This window comes from Halichoerus grypus, chromosome 11, assembly GCF_964656455.1.
Source record: "Halichoerus grypus chromosome 11, mHalGry1.hap1.1, whole genome shotgun sequence".
Taxonomy (NCBI): Eukaryota; Metazoa; Chordata; class Mammalia; order Carnivora; family Phocidae; genus Halichoerus; species Halichoerus grypus.
Window position 1 is genome coordinate 95725773 of NC_135722.1, and position 25502 is coordinate 95751274.

Consider the following 25502-nt stretch of genomic DNA (forward strand, 5'->3'; position numbering starts at 1 on the left):
TTTGGCATTTTTTTTCCTTTCTTTTTCTTTTTTTAAAAAGGAGATAAAATATTACAGAGATATCTTCAAAATTCACACCTGAGTTAAACATTTTGCTGGAAAATTCCACATTAAGGAGAGAACGTAGCTGCAAAAACAGGAAGGGGCTATACACAGGTATTTTGCCAACATAACTGTTACGTGTTTGCTTTTCTGTTCTTCCTCCTGCAGCCAGGGGAAGGGAGAGAGGACCAGATAAGGACAAGGAAGGAGAGAAGGAATAAACACTCCTGAACTCTGGGGCAGGTGTAGAACACAGAAGAGCACCTGTGGGCAGAGAATTGCGCCCAGGGGACTGAGGGTGGCTCAGGCTTCTGTAAAGAGGAGGGATCCTGGAGAAGGCCATCATGAGTGGATTTGGTTCTAGAAAAGGGGGCGGGGCTACAGAGAACATGGGGTGAAATGAAGAGTCAGTCAGAAAAGTTTGCTCAACAGAGAGAGCATCCAGGCTTTGGTGGAGACATCAGATTCCAATCTTTTCACAGATTTTAGAGATCGGTTCAGAGATTGTGGCCAAGTTTGGAGTCAAAACCATGATCTCTCCTTCTGGTTGTTTGGCACACCAGGCAAACTGCTGTCCCCAGAAGCCCACAGATGAGTTGGAAAATAACGGCAAGGTGTCCTTTCTCAGAAAGACTACTACCATAGGGAAGCCATGGGAAGTATTTGGAACAAGGATTGGAGCACAGGGAAAGAAGGTGAAAATGGTGAACACCTGGTGGGGGGGGGATGTGATTCAAGAGCACTAGGAGCCAGTGCATGGTTTAGTCACAGTTTGGATCTCTGGAGGCCCTCACTCTTGAAGAAGCAAGAGTTTGGGTTGACAGTGGGGATTCTCTTCCACTCTTCTGACAGTAATCTGTCCATACAGAGAGGGCGTGATTCCCTTCCTCCCAAGGGGACATGCAGGGCCAGGTGGATTCGGAGAAACTTTTTGGCCTCAGTGGAGGTAGGTGGGATGATTCCATCGGTACCAAGATCTGGAAGGAAGAAAAAGCAAGTCAATCCTAAAGCTGCTAACGGGATGAGGGAAGGGGCAAATGGGCAGCAAACTCCTAAGAGGTATGGGGTTTCTTTCTGGAATTAGATTATGGTGATGGTTATGCAAAATTGTGAATACACTAAAATCTAGGCGTCATACACTTTAGATGGTAATTTTTACAGTAGGTGAATTCTATCTCAAAACATTTTTTAAAAATGTACATTATATGGGGTTTTTTTCCTCCTTTTTTGGTGGGAGAGGTTGAGGAGCCCCAATATTTTGGGCTGTGCAACCGTGGGCTGGTAAGAGCTGCTGCCTTGCTGAATGGCCTGGGTTTGGACAAGAGGATTCATCTCTTCCCACAGGGTGACTGCCTAACTTTCAAATCTCTGCTTTGTTCTGACTCAGGGAAGAATCTCTCAAGGCACCTGCTGTGAGAATAGCTTTCAAAAGGAGCAGACTCGTGGGCCCCGGAGGCCGCTGCCTTCACTGCATCACAGGTGGGAGCTCGAGCGAGGGAGCGGTAGTCCTTCTCTCTCGTTCTGTCAGCCACACTTGGCCGGTCCGGCTCACGTCAGAACACCTCAAGAACAGGGTTCCCGGCATGAAGAAGAACACTCCTAAGCCCACTGAAGGACCTGGCCCTTTCTAACAGGAGTGTTTGGAAATTTCCACCCTCCCAGTGAGGATGGAAATTTTGGCTTTGTTGACATCAGCTCCTTGCCAGGACTGCTCCCTGGCCGAAGCTTCTCTTTAAAGCCCACTCCCCAGGGATATGGTCCAGCCCAGCTGTCCACTCTTTCTCCCCACCCCTGCCACCCCACTCCCCTTTCCAGCCCTGTGACGAGCCTTCTTTCCAGAGCTATGGACCCAACTTCTCGCGTGTCCCTTGACCCTGCTAGGATGTCGCGGTACTCTCTCCTCCACCTTACCCTGAAGAGTTAAAACTGGAGGAGCTCACTGCCATTTTGGAGTTATTTTGAGATGCAGTGGGGCTGTTGGCCTGGAGTCCTGAGCCGGGAGATGAAGACCTGCTGTTGTTCCCGGGGGAACAGGATGACGTTACTGAGGATGAAGAGAGGCAAAGACAAGGGGAAAATGATGCTGCTGGGTCCTGGGACCTCCTGACACGGCCCTCAGACATGTCTCCCCAGAGAACTCCCACTTCTCCCTGCCTCCCACCCACCTGCCCACCTCCTGCCACGTTAGCATCAACACCCGGCCCCAGAGGGGCTCTCATCATAAATACTCCTCTCAGCGCGGGCCCTGGAGAGTGGCATGGCTGGTTCTGCAGGTCTGAGACTTGCCAAATGCAAAAGGACAGATGCCAAAATCATCCTACTCCAGGACACACCCTGGGCTGGGCATATGTAGCCCCAGACCAAGACAGGGGAGGGGCCAAAGAACAGGAACTCTTGGAAAGGAGGAGAGGAGCAGGAGAGAGAGAGGGAACAGTGAACAGGAGAGGGAAAGAGAATCTGAGAGCACAGCCTCTCTGGTGTGCCCATTTCCACAAAAAAGATACACAGGCTTCTAGAAAGAGCACAGCCAGGAGAGAGGAGCCCCAAGTCTCGGTCCCTGGCCATTCACTAAGCAACTCTGGCCCATGGTGCCTTGCTTCACTTCCCCGAAGCACATTTTTGTCCTCTGTAAAATGGCAGATTTGGATGCTCATTTTTGGATTTCCTAAACAGCGTTCCGGGAGTAAGGTGACAGATACCTTACCATCCAAGCAAGCCAAGATACTCTGAGGAATGGGAGGCAGTGCGGTCGAACATTATGTCAGGACAAGAGGCAGACACTGGGACTGTCCTGGGCATCTCCAGACAGATGGTCACCCTCCTAGTTCTTTGAAAGTCTCTAAGTACTTTTTGAAAAATAGAGTTCGGTAGGAAACTGGTTTGGAAAGCCCTGCCTTCCACACAGCTCCTTTAGGGATGTTAAATGCACTCCGGTGCTGAGAAGTGTGGCAACTAAGACAGAAAGCAAACACTTGCTTTCATTTTGGCTTCTCCAGCATTTCCCAAACTTACTCGATGGTGGAACCCTTCTTCTCCTAGCACAGATCTTCCTAGCCTTCGAAAGACATTTAAGGAATGCTGACCTAAGCAGTTACCGTTCACCTCTACCATCCCCCTGTTGAAAGGACTTCTGGAGTTATTCAGAAACCCCATGGCAAAGCTCACCTGTTCCAGGCATGGTGCTGTGGACAGGAGGGACAGAGAGGGGGCCCAGAGACCCAGAGGGAGAGACCTGAAAGGCAACAGAAGTTTGTAAATGTCTGTGTCTGCTTCTTTCTCCGATCTTGAGTGCTTCTCCCAGGGTGCTGGGCCCCCAGAGGGCAGACAGCAGGGCTCAGCTTCCTTGATGACTGCCTAGTTCCAAACCTACACTTCATCCCCCGCTTCCACAAGAAGGCCTCTGGACCACGGCAGCATCGGCTCAGCTCTGGCCTACTCCGGCAGGGGCTGCCCACTGCCGACACCGGGCCCTGCCTTCCCTGCCGTGGCCCCTGGCAAGGCTCTTCCTCACGGCCAGGTGGGGTGATGAGCGGTACCTCTCGGCTCCTGCTGGGGCAGACACTGTCTGTTGGCTATCTATTCGCCAGTCCCCAGTTCTTTTTTTTTTTTTTTTTTATAAAAGATCCCTTTGCTCAGGGCAGCAGAGCCCAGCAGCTTCCCAGCCTGATGTAGGAGAGGACCCCCAACTCCCCAGAAAAAACTGAAGGGGCTGAACTTTGGACGCTGAAGCTTTTCATTTGGCCCTGGAGACCTCACAGCATCATCAACTCTGAGATCGGGAAGGAACTTAAGAGGATTCAGTTTAAGCCCTTCAGGACTCTCCCCCTTCAGATTACTCCCTTAGCACAACCTAGAACAAGATGTAATAGGAAGAATGGACTTGGGGGCCCAACAGATCTGGGGGTGAGAACCTGATTCCACCATAACGCTCCATGTGACTTTGGGCAAGTGACCTAACCCCACTGAGATCTGGTTTTCTCATTCATGGAACAGAGCTAATACCTTCCCTATATTTCCTTTTAATTAATATTTAATGAGATAACTTCCATAAAGCTTCCCCCTCAATGCTTGACAAAGAGCGCCAGGCTTGTTAAATGTTAGTTGCCTTCCTCCCTGAAGTTAGTCGCCGACTGTCTCTGGACGCTGTTCACCTCTTCTTCTGAGCTGAAGTCTGCATACCTTGCCTCTGCTTCATTCTTCTCACGCCGACAGGGCAAGGACAGGGGAAGGACGTTGGAAGGAAGTTCTGCTCGGGGAGCTGGGATTAGATGTTCCTCCCCTCCCTGGTTTGGATCATCCCATCCCAACAGGATGCAGCATGTACTCATTTCCCAATTAATCAGCTGCGGCTCTTCTGTTTTCACTTACTTGCCCATTTACAAGGAGCCTCCTCAGTAGGCAGGGGGCCCACGAAGGGTGGGGACAGGTGTGGGGCCGTGTGGTAAGAGATGTTATCAACCAGCTCTCTCCCTCTCCTCCTCCTCCTCCCTTCCCTACTGGCACACCTGAGAAATTTGTTGTTGTTTTAAAATAAATAATGTATTTAGTCACTGTGACCAACTTCTTCTGTTTCCTTCTGGAGGCAGGCTATGCATATGCAAGCAGATATATATATCTTGGTATATATGACTCCCCCTTTTTAATTGTTTATATAAATGGTAGCATTCTGCCCACAGTGGTTGGTGCCATTTTTTTTTTTTTTTTTTTTTTGGCTTAACTGTATATCCTGGAGATCATTTCATATCAGAGCAGAAGAAACTATGTCCTAGTCCCAAGGAGACTGTCCCAGTGAGACCTGAGGAGAAGATAGAGTCAGAACATTTTCTCCCTCTGCTTCCTTCATAACATCACGAGCATGAATGGTCATTACTTATTTAACCTCTTTCTCCCCAACTAGGCTGTCGGCTTCCCAAGGGCAGGACGATGCCTGAGGAGTTCTACCACAGTGTCTACTACCATGTCTGGAACTTTGCAGGTGCTCAGTAAATATGTGTTGCATGAATGATGAGAAGGAATCAGGCTCCTTCCCAGCTCCTCTATGCTTCCCACTGCTTTTCTCCATGTGGGTGTCCTGGGTTGGGGTTGAACCAAATTGAGAACCTATTTCCCAAAGCCCTGTGTTTAAAGATTTCAATGCTCTTCTGACATGGCTCCATTTCCTTAACACGCCCGACATAACCTCATCCCCGCCCAGCACTCCCGCCTCCTCATTCACCCTCCCCTGGTTCCAGCCCATTCCAGCCTGCTACGCTTCCTCTTTCCACCCTGCCCAGCCTCAGGGCCTTCGTATACACTCTTTCCTCTGCCTAGAATATTCTTCCCTACACTCTCTCCTCCCTGTGCACCCCCACCCCCATTACTGTCTACTTAGGCTTTGGCCGTCAGTTTGAGCATCATTCCTCTGAGAAGCCCCTGACACCTTGCCCTAGGTTAGGTCCTCTAAATCCTCCTGCATCCCCTCTGGAGATTTTATCCCAGAGGGCATTTGTTCAATGTCTGCTTTCCCCACTGGACTGCAAGCAGGGATCCTAAGCGTCCTGTGCACCCCCGTGTCCCAATGCCAAACATTTGGTGGGTACTCAATAAATATTTAAGAAAGGAACCGTGAATGAATATCATGTTGCCTCCAACTTCAAATTTTCAATGGTTCCCTAGAGCTTGCGGGGTAATTTAGTATCTGTGGCCCATTGTGATCCAGCCCTCATCAACTTCTCTTAGTCCCCAAGCCTTTGCTTCAGCCAGATGGAAATGCTTGCGATTCCCCAAATGCAGCATGTTGTTTTATAATTCCGTGCCTTCTCACAGATGGTTCTTTCTGCCTGGTATGTTGTTCTCACTAACTTCTAATTTGTTCTGCAAACAAATTAGGGGGTCAGCCCTCCCAAACTCCATTCTGATTGGAGTGTCTTTGATCTGTGTTCTTCTGGGCTCCCAGAGCACCCCTACAGGGCTCCTCACACCTTCACTGCAATGTCTTGCCTCTTCTGACTCCTCCTTCTTAGTGTCCTCCCTTGATCCTCTTCCTTTACCCGTCCCTCAAATGCTGGTGTTCCCTAGGGTTAAGGTCTAGACTTTTCTCTTGGTTCCTTTGTGCAAACTCCGTAACTGAGTTCCTCCTCCCCCAGGATTTCAGCCACCACCTTATGCTTCTGATTCCCCGATCCATGTCTCTATCTTGGCCTTCTCTTCTGACCTCCAGACCCATAATTCCAGGTGCCCAAGGACATTCCCACTTGGGTGTCCCACAGGCTTCACTGTACATTATAAGGATGTAAAGAACGGGAATCGTCCCTTTTCCCCACTCCCAAATCAGCTCCCCCCCCTGTGTCTTTCTGTTCCATCAATGGCATACCACCTGCCCCATCAACCCAACCTGAAGGCCAAGAGTCAGAGTATTCCCTTTCCTTCATCGTTCTCCTTGCCCCCACCCTATTTCCCATTCATTACCCAAGACCTAATAATTCTACCTTCTAATTATCTCTTGAGTCTCTCCCATCCCCTCATTCTTACCCGCTAGGTTTACTTCGGCCCTCATTACTTCTCTCCCGGATAAGTGCAAACACATTGTGGCTGGTTTCCCTACAACCAGCCTTGCGTCTCTCAAAACCACCCCTTATACAGCAGAGCGATCATTCCAAAAGCCAAATCTGATGGTGCCAATGGCCTGCTCAAAATCCTTCAGTGACTCCTCTAAGGCTTCAAATTCCTTAGCATTGCACATCGTCACCTCAGTCTGGCCCTTGCTGGTCTGTCCAGCCTCATCTTTCAACATCCCTCCACAGGGAACCACCTTTAGTTCCGGGAACGTGTCATACGTTCATTCTCCCTGCTCCATCCTACTGTTCTCATACTTTCCCCCATGAGAACTCCACCCTACACTTATTTGCCTCTTCACTCCTTGTCCTTTTAGACTCAGCTCAGGTATTAATTATCTCCTTGGGGAAGCCTACTCTAACCACCACCTTGTAAGGCTTTGTTAGCTGCAACTGCTAAGTTCTCCTCGAGAAATTATCATGTTGTTTATCATTTGTTTATTTGTCTGTCTCCTCTGCTAGGCGGTGAGATCCTCCAGGACAGGGGAGAGATGTTATTTATTTGTGTAACCCTAGCACTCTGCACAAAGATCAATATATAGTAGATGGTCAAGGAATGTTTGGTGAAAGAATGAACAATGGTGTCATTTTTATGAGACAGCTATGTTCCACCCCAGACAAGGCTGATTTTTACCCATCTTTGAGTGCTGGAAGATTTGAGGACAATGCCATTGTCCTCAGTTCCCTTAACCTTCTAACCATATATATCATCCCCAAAGATGAAGAAGAACTTTCCCACCTCTACCTTCCAGGCACTATCTCTCCCTGGATGGAGAAGATATTTCTTATTCCCCAAACTTCCAAGTCTGCCTAAACTGCAAATTATTCCCAGCCCTGACCTCCAGAATCATAGATACAACTGTCTACTTGACACTTCCTCTTGGATGCTTAGATGCACGTCTAGCTTAATCTGACCAGCTCCAAATTCATAGTCTTTTCCCTCATACCTGTACCTCCGGCATTCTTCATCACCTTAAAAAAAAAATGGCAACACCTCCGACCAGTTGCTCAGGCCAAAACCCTTGAAGTCACTTTGGCTTCATTTCTCATACTCCGTATCTGAGCTGTCAGCACATCTTGTTGGCTCCATGGTTGAAATGTATTCAGAATCCAACCACTTCTTGTCACCACCATGGCTACCTTCTTAGCCTAAGCTACCTCTATTCTCAGCCTGGGTATTGTAGTTCTCCTCACTCGTGTCCTGCTTCTAGATTATTCTCCACACAGCAGCCCACCTCAACCAGCTCAGACTTCTCTGCCCACAGTTCTCCAGTGGCTTACTTCATACAAACTCAAAGCCAGGGTCCTTTCATTGACCTCCATGAGCTTGGGTGGTCTGCTCTGTTACTCCTCTGACTTTCCCTCCTATTCTCTCCTCCTTCCTCAGCCTACCCCAACTACACTGGCTTCCTTCTCTCCCTCAAACATGCCAGGTCTTTTTACTTACGGGTCCCTCTGCCTGGAACACTCTTTGTTCTAGATAGTTCTTTCCTTCTCAACACTTTGGGCTTCACTCAAATGTCACCTGACCAGGGAGGTCCTCTTTGACCTCTCTATTAAAAAAGCATCTCCCCACAGTTACTTTCAATCCCCTTACTCTTCTTTATTCTCATTTATATTATGTAGATTCTATATACGGCATATTTTTGCTTATTTATTTATTTATTTATTTATGGCATGCCCCTCGCAACTCCCGACTGCCATCTTCCCCAGGATGGAGAAGACTCTTTGCCCTCCAGGCACCATTCCTGTCCCTCCCCCCAGGGCTTGGTGGCAGCTTGGTTCCCAGTCACTCACCAGGCGGGAGTTGTAGATGGGTGATTTCATGGGTGTGGTCACAGGGCAGTTGATTCGCTTCTCCTTCTGACGTCGGTTGCAGAACCAGACTCTTACCACCTCCTTCTCCATGGACAGCTGCTCTGCAATCATGGAGATCTCCTCGGAGCTGGGTTTGGGGTTCTACAGAGACCAAAGGGATAGAATGGTCAGCAAGAAAAGGGAATAGGGTCAAGAATCAGGGAATGGGGGCCAGATGTTCCAAGGAAACAAGATAGAACAAGAGATGGATCAAAAGCTTTAGAATCAGACCCAGGATGGAATACTGGCTTGCTTTATCAGTTACTGTGTATCCTTAGGAAACTGCCTTAACCTCTCTGAGCCTCAGTCTTACATCTATGAAGTGAGAATAATAATGTCTACTATATAGGATTTTTGTGAGGATAAAATGAGAAAATGTGTGTAAACTGCCCAGCATGGGGCCTGCCACAGAACAGAGGATCCATAGATGTGGTTCACTTCTCTCACTTCCTCCTTCAGAAGTTCTGAAAAGAGGAGTCTCCTGCTGAGTTGGGTGGGGCACCCGAAACCCATGTTCCCCTCATGACCTGATATCCTTTTCTTGTGTTATTACTTCCTGTCCTACCTCAAAATAGGAAAAGATAGAGCCAAAGCATGTGGATCCATTGAGACTGAGGAGATATATGTATTATATATTGTATATATTATATATATACACTATATCTATATTATATATAGATATTATAATATATCTATATTATATATAGGTATATATTATAAATGTGTGTATCTATCTATCTCTCCATTCTCTTGTTCCAACCTCTCCCTCCACCCAATCTTTGATCTCAGCCCCTCTCCCTCCTTCCTACACCCCCTTCCCTTACTCATGCTGCTCCAAGAAACTAATCAGCAGGAAAAGCCGGCTCTTGTCATCCTGCCAGAAGTGGCCATCAAATCCTTGAGCCAGATGCCCTGGTGGATTTGCCGGAGTGGGCAGCAGTCTTGGAGGCCCCAGGCCCACAATGTTAAATGAGGCCAAGGGCACCTCCTCTAGGGACATGTGTGGTGTGGTGTGGATTGAGGCTCTGGAAGCTGGTACCTAAGGGATCCTGATTAGAAGCTGTTTTGACACACCTGCTTTCCCCTCTTCCCTTCCCCAGCTCGATGGGGCACGTAGCTGGTATTATTAGCTGCCACATACTGGCTCAGGAATATGCTTTTGCTACAAGTTCAAACAAATGTATGTATAATATGATCACAAGCATTTAAATACATGTGGAAGAAAGAAGGAAAGACAGGTAGATGCCATTTGATGGTAGATTTTTTTCCTTCTACTTCCTTGTGTTTTCCTAATTGTTCACAATGAGCATTTACTACATTTATAATTTAAAAAAATACAAATTCATGCATAGAAAGTAAAGAATTTCAGATGGTAACTATACTTATCATGATGAGCACTTTGTAATGTATAAACTGTCAAATCCCTGTTGTACCCTTGAAACTAACATAATATATGTCAACTATAGGCCAACTATACTTAAAGAAAAAAGAAAGAATTTTATACAGTGCTCTGGTTTACCTCAGTTGAAGACAGAGATCCACCCTCTTCTGGGACCCTATACCCCATTCCTTAAATCTCCCAGTGAGAGGGACACTGGGCCCTCAAAAGATATCAGGGCAAGAAGGGTCAGTGGGGGGAAGAAGTTCCTGGCAGTCCCTTTCATTGGCATATGTGGGGGCCTGCAGAGGGTGTGTGTGCTTGCTTTCTGACCCTTTCCCGGGGGAGGTGTGGTGCGCAGGGACCTGAGTGTGTCCGCTCATCCAACTGTGTACATCAGCCCACCCACTCCCACCCGGGGGAGCCGCTCACATCTTGAAATCTCTTCTCCAGAGTCAGGCGGATATTGGTCTCGATGCTGGTCCGTTTCTTCCTCTTCCTACCGAACACTTCATTGAGGGTGGGGAAAGAGCTGGGGGTGTTCATCAAGGGGTCTGATGGAGAGGTTTCTGTAGGGAGGTGGAAAGGCAAAGGAAGCTCAGAGAAGAGAATGCACTGGCTGGGTCAGGCTCTGTGTTCATGGCCTTGAGGTCCAACACCACTTCCTGGTGAGCTCTGCAGTGGTTCTTTTAGGACCAGCCCCCACCGCCAGCAGAACTGGAACAGGCCAAACATCCTGCTTCTCCTCCTGGCTCTGGGCAAAGGTCCTCCGCGCCTCCAGTGTTTGCGGTCATGGTTCAGGGACACTCGGCCATCGGCGGCATGGGTAGGTGTGAGTGGGTGCAGGCGGTCATGGTTCAGGGACACTCGGCCATCGGCGGCATGGGTAGGTGTGAGTGGGTGCAGGCAGAGCTCCTACAAGGAACGCTCGGGAGTCTGTCTTTTCCCTAAGGGTGCCTGGATGCCTGGACGTGAATACTGAGTAAAGTGGGAAATGGTGTTCTGAGCTAAAAGCAATGGCACTCGGTGCCAGAATGTTGGTGTCGATGTCACTTTCTTTTCAGTGTTTAAGTGTTGGAGCTGAGGCTGTAGGGCCGATGGGCAGGGATACCCCTCAGGAAGGATTCAGGCGTCAGGGAGGGGGTCACACTAGAAATGACTTATAAGCCCTCTTCCCAAAGGTCCTCAGCCCCTCTGGTCATCTCTCTCACTTCGGTGACCCGAAAAGAGTTGCGTAAGGGACAGCCTGTCGGGAGCAGCTTCCTTGCCCCTCCTATGTTCACATGGAGGAACTTCTGAGAGGGTAACCCCCTTGGCTGCCTATCCTTCCTCTCCACAGTAACCACTCGTCCACGTGTATCTACTGACTAGAGTCTGGCCCAGCACAGACCCTGCTCCTCTCTCTGCCCACACCACTGGTTCTCAGCCAGGGGCGATTTTGCACCCCTCCTCAGGGAACACCTAGCAGTATCGGGAGACGTATTTGCCTGTCTCAGTGGGAGACAGGTGCTGCTGGAGTCTAGTGGGTAGAGACCAAAGATGCTGCTAAATACCCCGCAGTTCACAAGACAGCCTCCTACAACAGAGAGTGCTCTGGCCCAAGAAATCGATAATGCCGTGGGGAAACCCTGTCCCACACTGCTCCCCGACACCAAACTCTTCCATCCAGTATTCCAAACACTTGGCCCTCAGCTTACACCCTTGACCTCCTGGAATGCCTCCCAGGTCACCCTGTGGACTGAATCCTGCTAACCCCACTCCAGCTGGAAGCTTTCCCCACTAGTCTAGTGCACCGTAACTCCCTGCCTTCTGAAGACTTACTCAAGATTAGCCAGATAAAGGGCTTGTGTTGTGTCTATGGCCTCCCCTCTCCCCCATGAGACCCTAGAGGACCCACTTCCCTATCTTCCTAACCTAGACATGGTCCAGAGAGCAAGGTGGATACGTGTGTTCGCTCTGGGGTGCTGCCCTAAGGTGTAGACTGGGTGGGTCTCTGGTGGAGAAAAGAATGGGGCCAAGTCTTCATGGGCCACAGACCTAAAGCCATGTCCTCCAAAGGGCCTTCTCAGGAATGAAGCCGACATTTCCATCTCCACTTGCCTGTCTCCCATGTCTTATTTCTCAAATGGTTCCAGACTCAGGAGAAGAAGGGGTCTTACATAATGACTGCCTCAAACCCCAACACAGACAAGCCACTAGCCCCTTCCCTGCAGAATCGTCTAGGGCACTGTCCACCCCTGTGTCTCCGCCACCTACCTGCATCATGCAACCACTTCTCCAGCAGCGGCTTGAGCTTGCACATGTTCTTGAAACTCAGATTGAGGGCCTCGAATCGCGAGATGGTGGTCTGGCTGAAGTCATTGCCATAAAGCTTTCCCATCGCCAGCCCCACATCTCCCTGCACGTAGGGATCAAGAGGGAGAAGCTGGAGAGACAGGCCCCTTCTTTTCTTTGTCCCACCATCCTAGCACCAACCACGCACATGGAGAACCTCCAAGCACCCACCCATCACCTTGGCTCCTTTCCAGGTATTTTCCCTCTCAGGGGCAGTTTGGTTCATTTCCCTCCTCAGACTCCGAGTGGGCTGTGCCCATGGGCCTAACCCCTTGACTGGCTCTCATTCCTCCCCTGTCCCCCCACAGTGTCCTCAGTTTCCTTACCCACGACAATTGTGCCCTATTCTCTGGGGACACAGGGACACGATGGGCTTGCCCCAAGTACATCGAACCTCAGGTTGCTCCTGAAACACACACTCGGGAAGCCCCGTCTCCACTCACTCAACCTAATTCCTTCTTGCTCCTTGCAAACCAGACCTGTGTGAAGCCCAGCTTAATGCGCCTCTGCTTGAAGGTCTTGGCAAACTTCTCCAGCTCTTCCAGGTCACTGGGCTCATCAGCCCCTCCAGAGCTGGGTAGATGCTTGGGCACTGGGAGATGCGGGGACGCTTCCAGATGAGGTTCTAAAGAAGATCCTGGCAGCCCGGGGCGCCCAATTGCCTAAGAGGGAACACATGCCGAACAGATCCACAAATAATCAACTGATCAAATGGCATTTTCTGTTATTGTGTACTAACAGGTCCACTTAGAGGATGACAGACCCCTGGGTACACTTGATTCCTGTTTTTTCAGTGGTGTGGAAGTGAGAACTGAGGGTTTCTATGAAGGGACAGCAAATAGCTAGAATAGTTGGGTAGAAACAGTAGGAGTGCAAGACAGGGAGGTGTCCTTTCTGGGTTTTAGGCTATGACTCATTGTTTGACTCTGAGCAGGTAACTTCCTTCTTTCAGTTTTCCACCGTAAAAGGAGTTGTTTACAAAGATTCTCAAAACAAATCTCAGACTGGGACGGGGAAAAGGTTGTTTGCCTTGCCTGTTCTTTTCCACAAAGCCAAGTAACTGAGGGGTTCAACAGGCATTAACTGAAGATAACAGAGGACATCTGAGACTTGTTATATTAATGGAATTTCCATAGAATTTTAAACTCTTGGGACTGCCATTATACTTTCTACCCCATCCTTTTCTTTCATGAGAGTGTTTCGTTGTTGTTGTTTGTTTTTCAATCAGAGATATTCCAGTGCCATCTACATATAGCTTGATCTCATTTACGGTTGTCAGGAGATAGTCTTCCTTCAGTGTATTTTCATAGAAAAATGGACCTTAAAACCTGGAGTCCATGTTGTGCCCTTTTGGGGTCAGGAGTGAATCCAGCTCCTGAAGACATGCATCGCTTCACAAGGAGCAAATCCCAGGCCAGCGGGGGGCCAGGCACCGTGTCCAGTCCTGGGGCCACTGCCCATGTGGACAACTTCGTCCAGGTCCGCCCTCTTTTCTCCCTTTCCCAGCTCACTCTTTTTCTGGACTGGGGTTAACTTTCCTCCTTCTCTCCTCCAAGACATGCAGATTTACCACTCAGATGGGCATCCTTAAGAGGAGGAAGGTAAAAGGACCAGAGAGAAGTGAAGGACTCGTTTCCCTGGTGAAGGATCTTTTAGAACAGAATGATTCAGAAGCCTTATGGATTTGATCCTGCTTTGTAGGGTGGGGTGGCCCTCAGGGCAAAGCTTCAGCCCTCCTGAGACTTCCTTTTCCTTGATTCATTTGTTTTGTAATCTGACAAATACTGAGTTCTTTGCTAGACCTTCTTCTCCTTCCCTTTCACATCCAATCAGATGCCAAATTGCATTCCTTTAACTTCCGCAAACATCTCCATGTTCGCCCCCTCCTCTCTATTCTTATTGCCACAACCCTAAGCAAGTCCCTTATTACCGCTGCCCAGGACGATCTTAATAACTTTCTGAACAGTTTTTTTTGCTTCTTATAGTGTAAGATGTAAGAGTTGATCTTAGGCCTCTATAAGATCTCTTCCAGACCTAAGTCTATGATGATGAGATTCTGAGTCCTCAGGAGGAAGTGGAAGAGTTCAGGACTCCCGTGTTCCCATTCCTATTAGCCACTAGATGGCACCCTCTCCCCTTCCAGATGCCTTCAGTGCCCTCTCTAGCCCTCGAGAGCCAGGGTCCTTAGTGATGCGTGGGGGATCTTAGCCCAGAGAAGGGACACTGGGGCTCTGCAGTTGTTCCCGGCTCTTCTGCACGTCTGTCCCTGCAGCCGTGCAGGTTATTAACTGCACGGGGGCACCCTGGTGAGGGGAGGCGAGGCAGCCCCCATAGAGATCCTCCAGCTCTTAGCAAGCCACACGCCTGGCATGAGGCTCTATCTGGCCAGAGGAAGGGGTTCCTTCTAACTGGCAACCAGGTGCTGCGTGGAAACATGGCAGCTCTGCAAACTGCCCCCTCGCAGATCGCAGACCTGCTCACCCGCACATGCGCACACACTGCAGGAGGCAGTCTAGAACAGTGGGTCTTGAGAGGGACCCAGAGGCGAGAGACTGTGGCCTTGCGGTCTTGGGACATCAGGCCTATGGGACTCTGGTCTCCTCCTTGGGGCTTGAGAGCACCCGTGGCAGGGCTGGCGGTGTCACCGTGGCATCCCTGGAGAGTTAACTGACCCCTGGTCCTAAGGGGAGTGAGTGAAGCCAGGGCCCATTCGAGGCTGGAGTGGAGGGCCTGCTCTACAGAGCAGGATAGCCTAGGAGCTGAAATCTCTGGGCTCTTCTTCTGGCTCCGTGGGTGATACTGGGTCAATCATTTCTCATGGCTGTGGCTTGTGTTCCCCAAGTGTGAACAGGGATAATCCCTTGCTAGTCCCTCTTCCCAGAGGGGTACGTGCCCCATCCAGGGGGTGGGAGGAAACCAGTGAGCTGCTCTGTCAAGAGCTGAGGCATTCCTGGAGGAAACAGGAAGAATGTGTTTGTTTACCTGGGACGCCAGGCCGGGCCCAGTCTGCGGGAGGAGGAGAGAGCTTTGTTGCTGTGGAAAGGGGAGAAGATTTGGCTGCAGACCTGGGTGAAAGGGGAGGGACAAAGGAACAAACAAATAAAATCCAGGCCATCTGAAAGACGCGCTCCACAGCTCTGGAATGGAGATAACTGTCCCCACCCCCTGAGACCTGGTCAGGTCCCCTCAACCCACCCCAAGCCCCATGAACAGGGCCCCCACAGGCACGGCCCTGGCATTGCCACACACAGGTGGAGGTGAATGAGACATGGGGATAAATATGTAAACAGCCATCCCCAAACCAGTCCTTCCGCTTGCCCGCCAGCCTGGATTGGTGCATGGGCCCAGGAGGCTCAAGGCAGCCCGCTCTGGGATCTGATAACCACGCCTGAAGAAATCCAACAGGGAAGGAAAGGCTGCTGGAGCTGAGGCGCTGATGAGTTCCATTGTGCCTACAGCAGTGGGCTGCAAAGGCCTGGGCAAGTCTGCAAGGATGCCAGACCAAGTGGACGGGGCCAGACAGCTCCATTGGCCAGGGGCTCTTGGCAGAATGAGGACATTTTCTACTTGGGAGGAAGGTCACAGAGAGAACGGAAGACCAGGGGCCAAGCCTCTGGAAACTGTCTGGTGGTATGGCCTCTACCCATTCCTTGTACTGCCTGAGGACCACTTTCTCCTTCCCTCTCCGGGGAAATGGTCCATGAAGGGCTCTGCCTGGTTGCTGGTCATGACTGTGGCCTCCCTCGGAAGGGCCACAGCAGGGAGCTCTTGCTCTCGAGGCAGGAATGAAGCCATCAAGCTACCAAAGCAGACAATGGGGCAGGTCGCCCAGATCACTCAGCACAAACCCGAACCTTGGGGTGTCTGTTGTCCCTAAGCTGCTCCGGGCCACTGATGTACCGATCTGCTGATGCTGACCTTTATGCTCCCCAGTCTGTTAAAGGCAGGGCTTAATTTTTTCTTATTAAAATAAACAAAAAGCTCTTATGAGGAGCTCTGAACCGGGAGTCAGAGGCTTGAATACTAATAGTCATCTAACACGTATATTGCATTTTGAAATGTACAAATGCATTTCATATGCATTATTTCAAATAACCCTCAATAACCTTGTGAGGTAGAATTTTACTCTTATTCTATTTTTTATTATTATTCTGTTTTGTTTCATTTTACTTTGTTTTTATTCAGAGAGGTTAGGTTAACTTTCCCAAGGACATACAGCTAGTAAGTGATTTTTTTAAATTAAAAAAAAAAAATTTAACCAATGAGTTTTCTGACTCCAAATTTTGAGGGGTTTTTGTTTGTTTCTTTGTGTCCCCCCCTGTATCATACACTGTCCTCATTGGTTATATGTCTATGTCTGGGCCATTTTGATATCACTATCTTCTAAAGAGGAAGGGAATTAACTGTTACCTTCTCTTTCCTATTCTAGGAGTATGATAGACATTGCTTGACTAAAATAGATACTTAGAGGTTCAAGTATGTTCTTATTCGTCATTATAAAAATGCTCTGAGATGCCGTGGAACCTAGGGATAGGGACTGTAATTCGGGCAGGTGCTAGGGACAGAAGACAGAGTTGGATTCTGGATTTCCAAAGCCTCTACCTGGGATTCGTACACTGGTGGAAAACTCCTACTCCCTCCCTCTCTTGGGCCAGTTGGTAGAGATGAGAGAGAGAGAAGCAGTACAGGGCAATGGCCAAGAACACAGGTTTCAGACAAATTTGCAGAACTTTATTATGTCACAGGAGACATAGTATGACTATCTACCGCACAAGGTTATTTTGAAAAATGTCAGGAAAGTCACTCATCAGAGCTCCTGGCATATCATGCTCAAGAAATACTAGCTATTATTATGAATATTCTAATTTGTTTGCTCCTGGCCTAGGGGACCTTCTCTGGTAGCCATTTCCCTGCCAAAGAACACCTGAAAACCCCCTCTACAGCCTGTGGGTGGCGCTGCAGCTCTACCCAGACAGAGTCGCAGCCCACTTTGCGGAGATGAAGGATTTCCAAGGAATTGGGACTTGCCCGCCCTGCAGATCCCCAGAAGCTCCTCCTCCCTGTACCGCCGCCCCTCCCCCTGCCCCCAGCTCCTGGTTACCTTGCACCTCAGTCCGTACTGACCAGGACATTGAGGAAGACAGAGAGGGAGAAGCAGAGAAGGATCCTCTGCCTGGAGGGGCAATGCCGAGGCGTCCCTCCCCCAGGTGCCAAGGTAGACAAGCTGGTCTTAAAGCCAGAGGGGTGAGCCACTCACCCCATGCCCCACACTTGGGCTCCCTCATCCAGCAAGCAGTGGCGGCACGTTGCTGGACTTGGCCGATGTGGGGAACGCCAGCCAGGGTTCTTACCTTGCTGCCCAGTTTGGGTCTGAGATAGCAGGAACTGGGATACCGACTGTAGGTGGCCAGGAACCAGCACGAGCTGCTGGAGCGGATGGAGGGAGGTCATGTCCTGCACATGGGGGGGGGAGCACAAACATCACAGAATTTACACGCGGGGGGTGCTGGCTCCATCTGTCCCACGGGGTCTCCAGACTCGGAGACTTTGTTGGCAGTGACCTTGCCTTATACCCCTGTGTAGCTCAAGTCCCTGGCACGTAGTGGCTTTTCCATTAATGCTGGCATTGTTACAGCTTCTGTACTCAGCCAAGCAGTGCCTTGCAGCCCATCGTATTTAAACTTCGCTTTGTTATTCAACTTTGGTGTCTGTCAGTCTCGTCTCCCAACTAGACAGTAAAGGTCGGAGGCACAGGCTGAGGATCACCCAACTCTCAGAGGTTCGCCCTAGAAATGACACGTAATCCCAATCGTCTAATTTTGTTTTTTTAATCTCACGCCACTTGACTATGCTAAAAGTCATGTCTTGGCCATTTCCTGGGCCTGAACCTTTCCTGGACGAAGGAGCAAGTTATTAGGTCTTAATACAAGCAGTTTGATTAGACAGAAAGTCCGTGTCCCCTGGGTTCCTCCCACCAGCTCCCAAAGGGTAAATACCAATCTCAATGCTTGGGGGATCCAGACCCCCAGGCTCAGTGCACAGAGACGGGGTAAACCCCTGCTGGATGAAGAAGAGAAGGAATGGATGCACATTCTAATCTTAAATCTTTCTAGAAAAGGGGTAGTATTTCTTCCCCAGGTCATCCAGACCCAGAGAGGGGCTGGCCACATGTACATCCGCCCTCTCAGACACTTGTCGTTACTGTTTCAGGGTGCCTCCTTCTTCCCCCCACAGCACTCTGTTCTAGTTTGGCTTTGATGCAAAAGCTTGAGGGAGGAGAGTGGGCTCACTGGAGACAGATCTGCTCTATATCTGTAGCAGTGGATGTCAGCATAGGGCTCCCCCGAAATGGCTGGCAGACACCAGCCCCCTAGCTGCGAGGTCCGTTGTTTTGGCAAGATCGGCTCCCTTTTGTCCCAGAGAGGTAGAGGTAGCCAGGCTTTCCCTTTAAGAGGGCTCCCCTGTCATCCCACCTCCACCCCAGGCCTTCATCCCTTCGTCACATTCCCCCGCAGGGCGGTTTTTCAGACCAATCTGGATTCACTGAGAGCCAGGTCTAGAGGTGAAGCATGTTGCAGAAGGCTTGAATTAAACTCACTGGCCCGCTGAGACTATCAGGGCTCCCTGGCACGGGCTGGCATTTACCCCGGACATTTGGTTTCCAGGCATCATGGTGGGTCCTTGACTCAGGTGGCATGGCCGCTGCGAGAGGGTCTGCTGCAGGGAGTCACTGAGGTCCTCAGTTTTAATCTGTACGTGAAAGCAGGACGAGAGCATCAGTTCTGGGCCTCCCCCAGGCAGGCAGAAACAGAGACTTGGAAAAGGTCAAAGTGGATGAGTGACAAGCCCAGAGAGTAAAGAGCTAGCTCAGTGCTTGTGGTGCCCATGGGCTGCAGCTTGATATTCCTGCCTGCTTGTGCCCTTCAGCTGGTAAGAGAGAGGCAAGTGGTGCTCTGGAGTAACAACCTGTAAGCAGGTGGGGAAGGATTCCCTGAGCTCTATCATCCCCAGGCACCGTTCGGCGGGCTGTGCCGGGACGGAGTACAGTTTACCCTCTTCCTCAATGAGATGAGAAAAACTAAGTATATTGTAATGACTTCAAATATTTCTTTTAAATTCTGAGATGATGTTCTTGTTTTTTCCCTTAGGGGAGATGTTAGAATTTCTTTTGTGAAATGATGCTGATCTTAAATTGTATTGTATTTTATTTTTATTTTTTATTATTTTTTCTTTAGTGCTCTCTATACCTAATGTGGGGCTCAAACTCACAACCCTGAGATCAAGAGTCCTATGCTCCTCCGACTGAGCCAGCCAGGCACCCCGTAAATGGCATTTTAAAAACTCCCCACCTCGCGGAGCCTGGGTGGCTCAGTCAGTTGAGCATCTGACTCTTGGTTTCGGCTCAGGTCATGATCTCACGGGTGGTGGGATCGAGCGTCTGTGTCGGGCTCCACACTCAGTGTGGAAATTGCTTGAGATTCTCTCTCTCCCTCTCCTCAGCTCCTCCCCCTGCTTGCACTCTTTCTCTCTCTCAAATAAATAAATCTGAAAAGATAAATAAATAAAAACTCCCCACCTTATTATGTAAAAAAAAAAAAAAAAATGAAAACCCTTGATCAATCTTCCCCATACTCTGTTTTTTATATTCCTGGTCCACAAAATCCCAAAGTCTGGGAGCCAGTTTCCCTTCCATCCCCAACTTGTTTTCCACAGTTATCCATCTTCTGCGTGCTCAGCTGCCTCTTCGCCCATGTGGCTTTGGTGACAGTCTTTGCCTGTCTCCCTACAAGTGGGGACATGTCTCCCTCATAGTCACTACTGCAGTTGCAGCCCGAGGGGCCTGCGATGGCTTCTAAACCCTCTCTAGCCTCTATCCACCACGTTTTGATGACAGCACACCAACCACCCACCTGTGGGTTTCCCAGGTGTCCAAGGGCAGGGCAGGATGACACCCCTCCTCCCACCCAGAGAAAACTTCCCTCTGGCAGGTTTTCGGGAAGTCCACTGGAGAGGGGGGAGCCAAGTGACTGAATTCATAGAATATGACAAAAAGCATAGGATCTAGACCATACCTTTTAAAAGACACTGGGGAGACCCTCTGATGGAAATTCTTGGCCATAGAACCATTTTCTTGGTCTACACTGGGACTGTCACTGACATCCTAGAATCTCTCCTGTCTTAGTTTAACCCAAGTTAAAGGTTCAGATTAACAGCAAAATTTGTGCTTCATCACTGCAGGGAAATGGTCTTTGGATCACAAAAGAAAGATTTCCCTTTGGCCGGAGAGCTAGGAAGATCCTACTGAGTGACGTCAGAGACCAAGAAAAGAGCTAGTGTCCTAAATGTGGTGCCTTGCACATAGTGGGAATTCATGTGAGTTAACTGAATAAAAGACATAAAGAGAACCCATCTCTCTAGAGTCTCCGGCGGGATACAGTCAGGAGAACGTTGAACAGGGAGCTAGACCCTGCTTCTAAGTCCTAACCCCGAGTCTAACTTACTCTGCAACCTCCAGCCATCATTTAGCCTGTAGGAGACTCAGTTTCTCCATCCGTTATGATTCTATCTGATTTTTCTCTCCTCCAGTCCTAAAATGGAATTAAAAGTTCCAGTTCCCTAGTGCATTTGGCAGACTTGTCTAGTCCAGGTTGCTGTGATGTTCTTAGGTAAAGCGGACCTACACAGCACCAACAAGCTGGGGTTACACCAAAATTGGTAAGAGGGTGCTTCTTCCAGGGACCATCTTTCCAAATCACTCCTCTCTTCTCTCACCTAAAGAGACCTATTCTGGAGCCTTGGAAGCGGAGAGGAGGAAGGGAGAGAGACCGGAAGTCGCACAGTGGGGACAGAGAGTTGAGACTTTCTGAAAACTCTAAAGGCATGGCCACGTGGGAGGGATTTCCAAGACAGCCCCCATCCCTACCCCCCAGTGCCCCTCAGCTCTTCCCACCCACGCTTGGCATCTCCGTTTAAGAAGCTCTGGTGTCCTAGTTCTTCCCCTAGAAATTAGAGTTTTCACATCCTAGATTCCAGGGAAACATTTGTTAGCAGGTTTAAAAAAGCTAGGAATAGATAAGACTACTTATTTAAAACCACCAACCACCACCACCACCCTTAAGGTTTGCTCTAAGAGATTTTACTGAAACAAAGCCTTTGGGGACCAGCCTCCCCTCCCCACATCTCCCTTCTAGATCCCCCTCCTGGCCCAGGGCATCCCTCATCCCGGGGCATGGGGGGGGGGCGGTTGGGTGAGGCAGGATGGAGGAAGGGGGACAGAGGGAGAGTGCGGAAAGTTGGAGCCAAAGGCACTCCGGTCCACCGCGGGCGGCTTGGCATGGCGCCAGCTCAGAGGCAAGTGGCAGGGTTCCTTTATAGACTCATTATGCGCAAAGGAGATAAGAAGGTGCAGCTATGACAGAGCTCAAAAACATGTGCTTTGCCTCCAACCTGAGTGCTATCTGTTAGAATCAGTGCCAGGTCTTCCTGCAACACTTAATTTCAGAAACCAGCGCCATCATAAAAGAAAACGCACCCTTTCATCTGCTTCCTGGATCAATTGCCCTCCAAACCCTTTTAGGGGCACTGCCGACCTCCCAGTTCTACAAATGAAGCAACTGATAGCAGAAAATCCCTTTGGGCGTTCATCTGGGGCGTTCTGACAACCCCCTCCCCACCCCAAACCTCATGTGTCATTCTCCTGACATTGTGCTTCACCAACATTTTTCTTCTTTCATTTTTCATACTTCATTAGCCTTTGGGTGTGAGTGGCTGGCAGTAACCCCCAAAGAAGAGAGTCCTATGCAAGCCAAACTGAGAGACACTAAAGGAGATTCCTTTTTCGAGGACGAGTTCTTAAAATCTCTGCTTTGGTGGGTGGGTCTCAGAAAGAGAGGAAGGGAGGAAAGGCACATCCAGGGCTCTTCCAGCCTCCAGCACACTCTGGCAATTCTCTAAGAGTCCATGGGCTAAGAAACTACGATATTAAGAAACAAAGCCCTTCCCAAATCAAAAAATCCCTTTCACTGCTGTCGAATGGAAAAGATTGGAGCCTTTCCAGGCAACTGGGTGTTGGCTGTGGATCTGGATGGTGAGATAGAGAGGCTTCTGTTGGAATCCCATTGACTTCTAATGTGAGAACCCGAGGCAAATTGGGTGAAAATCCAATTTCCCCCGTACTTGTGAAAACCCAACCAAACCCACAGCCTGCCTGGAATCTCGAAGACTGTCTCCAGGGTCCCTTTGGTGGTTCTTCTCACGCAAATGGAATCTCTCCAGGCTCTGCTCAGGACGGACTAATCCTTGGGGATATGGGCTGTCACAGAGGGCTCTGTCCTGTCACAGTCACTGACCATCCTGTCCATGTATTAGATAAGGTTTATTAGTTCAGAATTTTCTCCGCCCACTGCACTGTGCACAGGTATTACACTGAGTCTTGGGCAGTGACCAGGGAGGTAAAAAGTCATCATGCATGATTATCTTTTCTAATCCCAATGAACTCCCTGACATCACCTTCTTGAGAAAGCAGGAGCCTCCTTCTGGGAGGAGAGAGCCCCCTCTGAGGAGCTGGAAGCCTTCACACATTCCTACTAGGCTTCGCCTCCCAGCCGGGGGGGTGTGGGGACGAGTATTTACCTTCCCATCTCATGGAGGCCCAGAGAGCTTCAGAGATCCGTATAAAGTTACATAACAAGACACTGGCAAAAGTCCCTTAAGGGAATGATCCTCTGACTTTTTCCTGGTGCTCTTTTTACAAAACAGTACTGTAGACTTCCCAGGGATAGGAGACAGCGTAGACTATGGGTGATGACAAAGGTGGTGTTCTGGCCCAGACACACCCGTGGACCTCCTTATGAACCATCTGTTTTGGGGTCATGTGATGGGGCAGGGGGTGCTGGGGTACTCCTCCTTAGCCCCTCCCATGACAGTTTCACATGGTTCTCTCTGGGGGAAACAGCCCAACGCTAATGAACAGATCACTGGCAATGAAGACGATCAAAGCTGTTGTCTTGGTTGCATAACTCGTTTGTGGAAAGTGTTTCATAAACATTTCACAAGAAGGAGAATTTCAAAGCGTGAACATCTCCCAACCTGCCTTCAATTACAGGCAAGACTTTTTTTTTTCTTTCTTTCTCCCCCCCTTCTACACTTCTCCCGAGGAAGTAAGGAAGAGTTTCTGTTTTGTAACTGGTCTATAAAGGGTTGGCAGCAAACACGTTGCTCATGAAAACATCCTAAAAATATATTTCAAGCGGTGGAAGGGGGCAGGCAGGTAGCTCATCTCAGTGAACAAGGCTGAGAGTCCCCCAGGAGATGTTGGCTGTGTCTTCACTTGGGAGACTCTCCTTTTTCCGTCGTTCTTGGTTGGTTCCTGGGAGTCCAAGACTCCCTCCTCTTCAGATGCCTCTGGGAAGTGCCTGGGGAGATGGCCTCACCCATTCCCTGGTCTCTAGTCGGACCTACGACAGACCGGCCTAGATGCACCTTTGCCTATGGACACTGGGATCTTCTTCCTGACCGCATCAAACTTCTAGGCAAAGGAGGAGAAGAGACAGGGGCCCTTGAATAAACTAATAGCTTCTTAGGAAGCCTGGGCCACTTGGAGTTGCCACCTCCTGGAAAGAAACTTTTCAAAGAGGCATCCTTGTTTTTCTGGCTTGCACCTACTCTGGAAATGCAACAAGCTTATCAGTCGTGTTATTTAATGCTTTGGCTTCAGTTCTTAAGACCCAGCATTGCTAGTGCTGACACATGCGTGAAAAACCCCATCATTTTAAACCCATAAAAGTTTTCTTCTCCCTCTGGCACATAAGTCCATGCATTCAAGTTTAATAACTCTGGGAAGGGGCTGTGCCCTCACCGAGGACGCATCCTCACTAATATTTCTTGGTGCCCAGGACTTGAGCAACTTTACATTGCATTCCTTCAGAGCCCTCCTGAGATGCCTGTGGCGTTCCCTTCCGTGGGTTGATGGGAGCTCTCTTTTTTGACCCTGATCCCCTTTGAATCAGACTCTTCTGGTTCTCCTGGGAGCCCACCTGGTGGAGAAGAGCCCAGAGCTATGACTGTCTAGGGAGGAGTTCACAGAACAGTTGATTTGCCCACACAGAGAGCTGTTCTGCCCCCAAATGAATGAAAGTACAGGAGGTAGGAGGTGCAGTGGGGAAAGAAATGCTGAGCATGGTCTCTAAATCAAACCCTGAAAACGGTTCCTGAGCCCAGTGGCTATTCTTGGGAGGGGTCTGGTGAGTGAATGCAGTTTGCCATCACACTGGGATCTTTTGCATACGCCTGGGCTGCCTATCATGGACCAACTTTGCTGTCTTTCCCAGAGCGGGGGATGATTATTTTAAAAGGAAAAAAAAAAAAAAAAAAAGACATCCAGAAAGCAAGCACAAGGCTCAGGATCAACCAGGCATCTTGCCTTTAGGTTCCATCCCTGATTCTAACTAGTTGCATGATCTAATATTCAGTGACTTCATTCAGTTCTCTAGGCCCTCGACTGTTTCTCCACAAAAGGAGGGAAGGAGACTAGATGGAATCTGTGTAAGAAATTCATAATGTATAAAAGAGAGTGGGAGGAGGACACTTGGGAGCATAAAGTATGCTTGTCACCAGACCCATTTTACGGATGAAAAGATTGAGGCTTGGAGACATTGAGAGACTTGCTTAAAGTCACACTGCTGGTAAATAATAGAGCTGAGATTTCGACCCAAGTTGATCTGACTCCATAGTTCTCCATAAATCTAACTCTCACCTGTGTGTGATGGATTCACAGGCTCATATAGATTCTTCAAGGCAGCAAAGTGCAGGCCTGCCAGGTGCCAGGCAGACATTCAACAAGTGTTGATGCCCTTCCTTCCCCATTAGAACTGGAAGGAGGGGCGCCTGGGTGGCTCAGTTGGTTAAGTGTCTGCCTTCAGCTCAGGTCATGATCCTGGAGTCCTGGGATCAAGCCCCGCATTGGGCTCCCTGCTCAGCGGGGAATCTGCTTCTCCCTCAGCCCCTCTCCCTCCCCGTGCTCTCTCTCTCTTGCTCACTCTCTCTCTCAAATAAATAAAACCTTAAAAAAAAAAGAACCGGAAGGAAATGCAGCTATCACCTGGTCCAGACAGTTCATTTCACAAGTCTGAGTCCTGAAGCCCAGAGAGGGGAAATAAGTTGCTTGGGGCAACGCAGCTAGAGTTGTCGGCAAGCCAGGGCCCATTAGGATGGGTCTCCTAACTCCCCACTCAGTACTCCATCCATTCCATTGCACTGTGGTGTGGCTCGTTCTTCTATTCCTATCACTCCCATGGTCC

General features: G+C 49.4%; 1 protein-coding gene across 5 annotated transcripts in view; it reads right to left on the reverse strand.

The window, feature by feature from the left end:
* The window catches only part of POU2F3 (POU class 2 homeobox 3), a 73943-nt gene continuing 48441 nt past the window's right edge, over nucleotides 1-25502 (reverse strand). For all 5 annotated transcript variants that reach the window (XM_078058863.1, XM_078058862.1, XM_078058865.1 and 2 more), the window contains 10 exons: nucleotides 18850-18954; nucleotides 17556-17658; nucleotides 15187-15269; nucleotides 12684-12866; nucleotides 12127-12268; nucleotides 10303-10439; nucleotides 8433-8594; nucleotides 3208-3274; nucleotides 1954-2086; nucleotides 1-1019 (listed from right to left, as the gene is read on the reverse strand). In XM_078058863.1, the coding sequence (XP_077914989.1) occupies nucleotides 980-1019; nucleotides 1954-2086; nucleotides 3208-3274; nucleotides 8433-8594; nucleotides 10303-10439; nucleotides 12127-12268; nucleotides 12684-12866; nucleotides 15187-15269; nucleotides 17556-17658; nucleotides 18850-18954 (1155 nt within the window). In that variant the 3' untranslated portion in view covers nucleotides 1-979. The remainder of the gene's footprint in view (nucleotides 1020-1953; nucleotides 2087-3207; nucleotides 3275-8432; nucleotides 8595-10302; nucleotides 10440-12126; nucleotides 12269-12683; nucleotides 12867-15186; nucleotides 15270-17555; nucleotides 17659-18849; nucleotides 18955-25502) is intronic.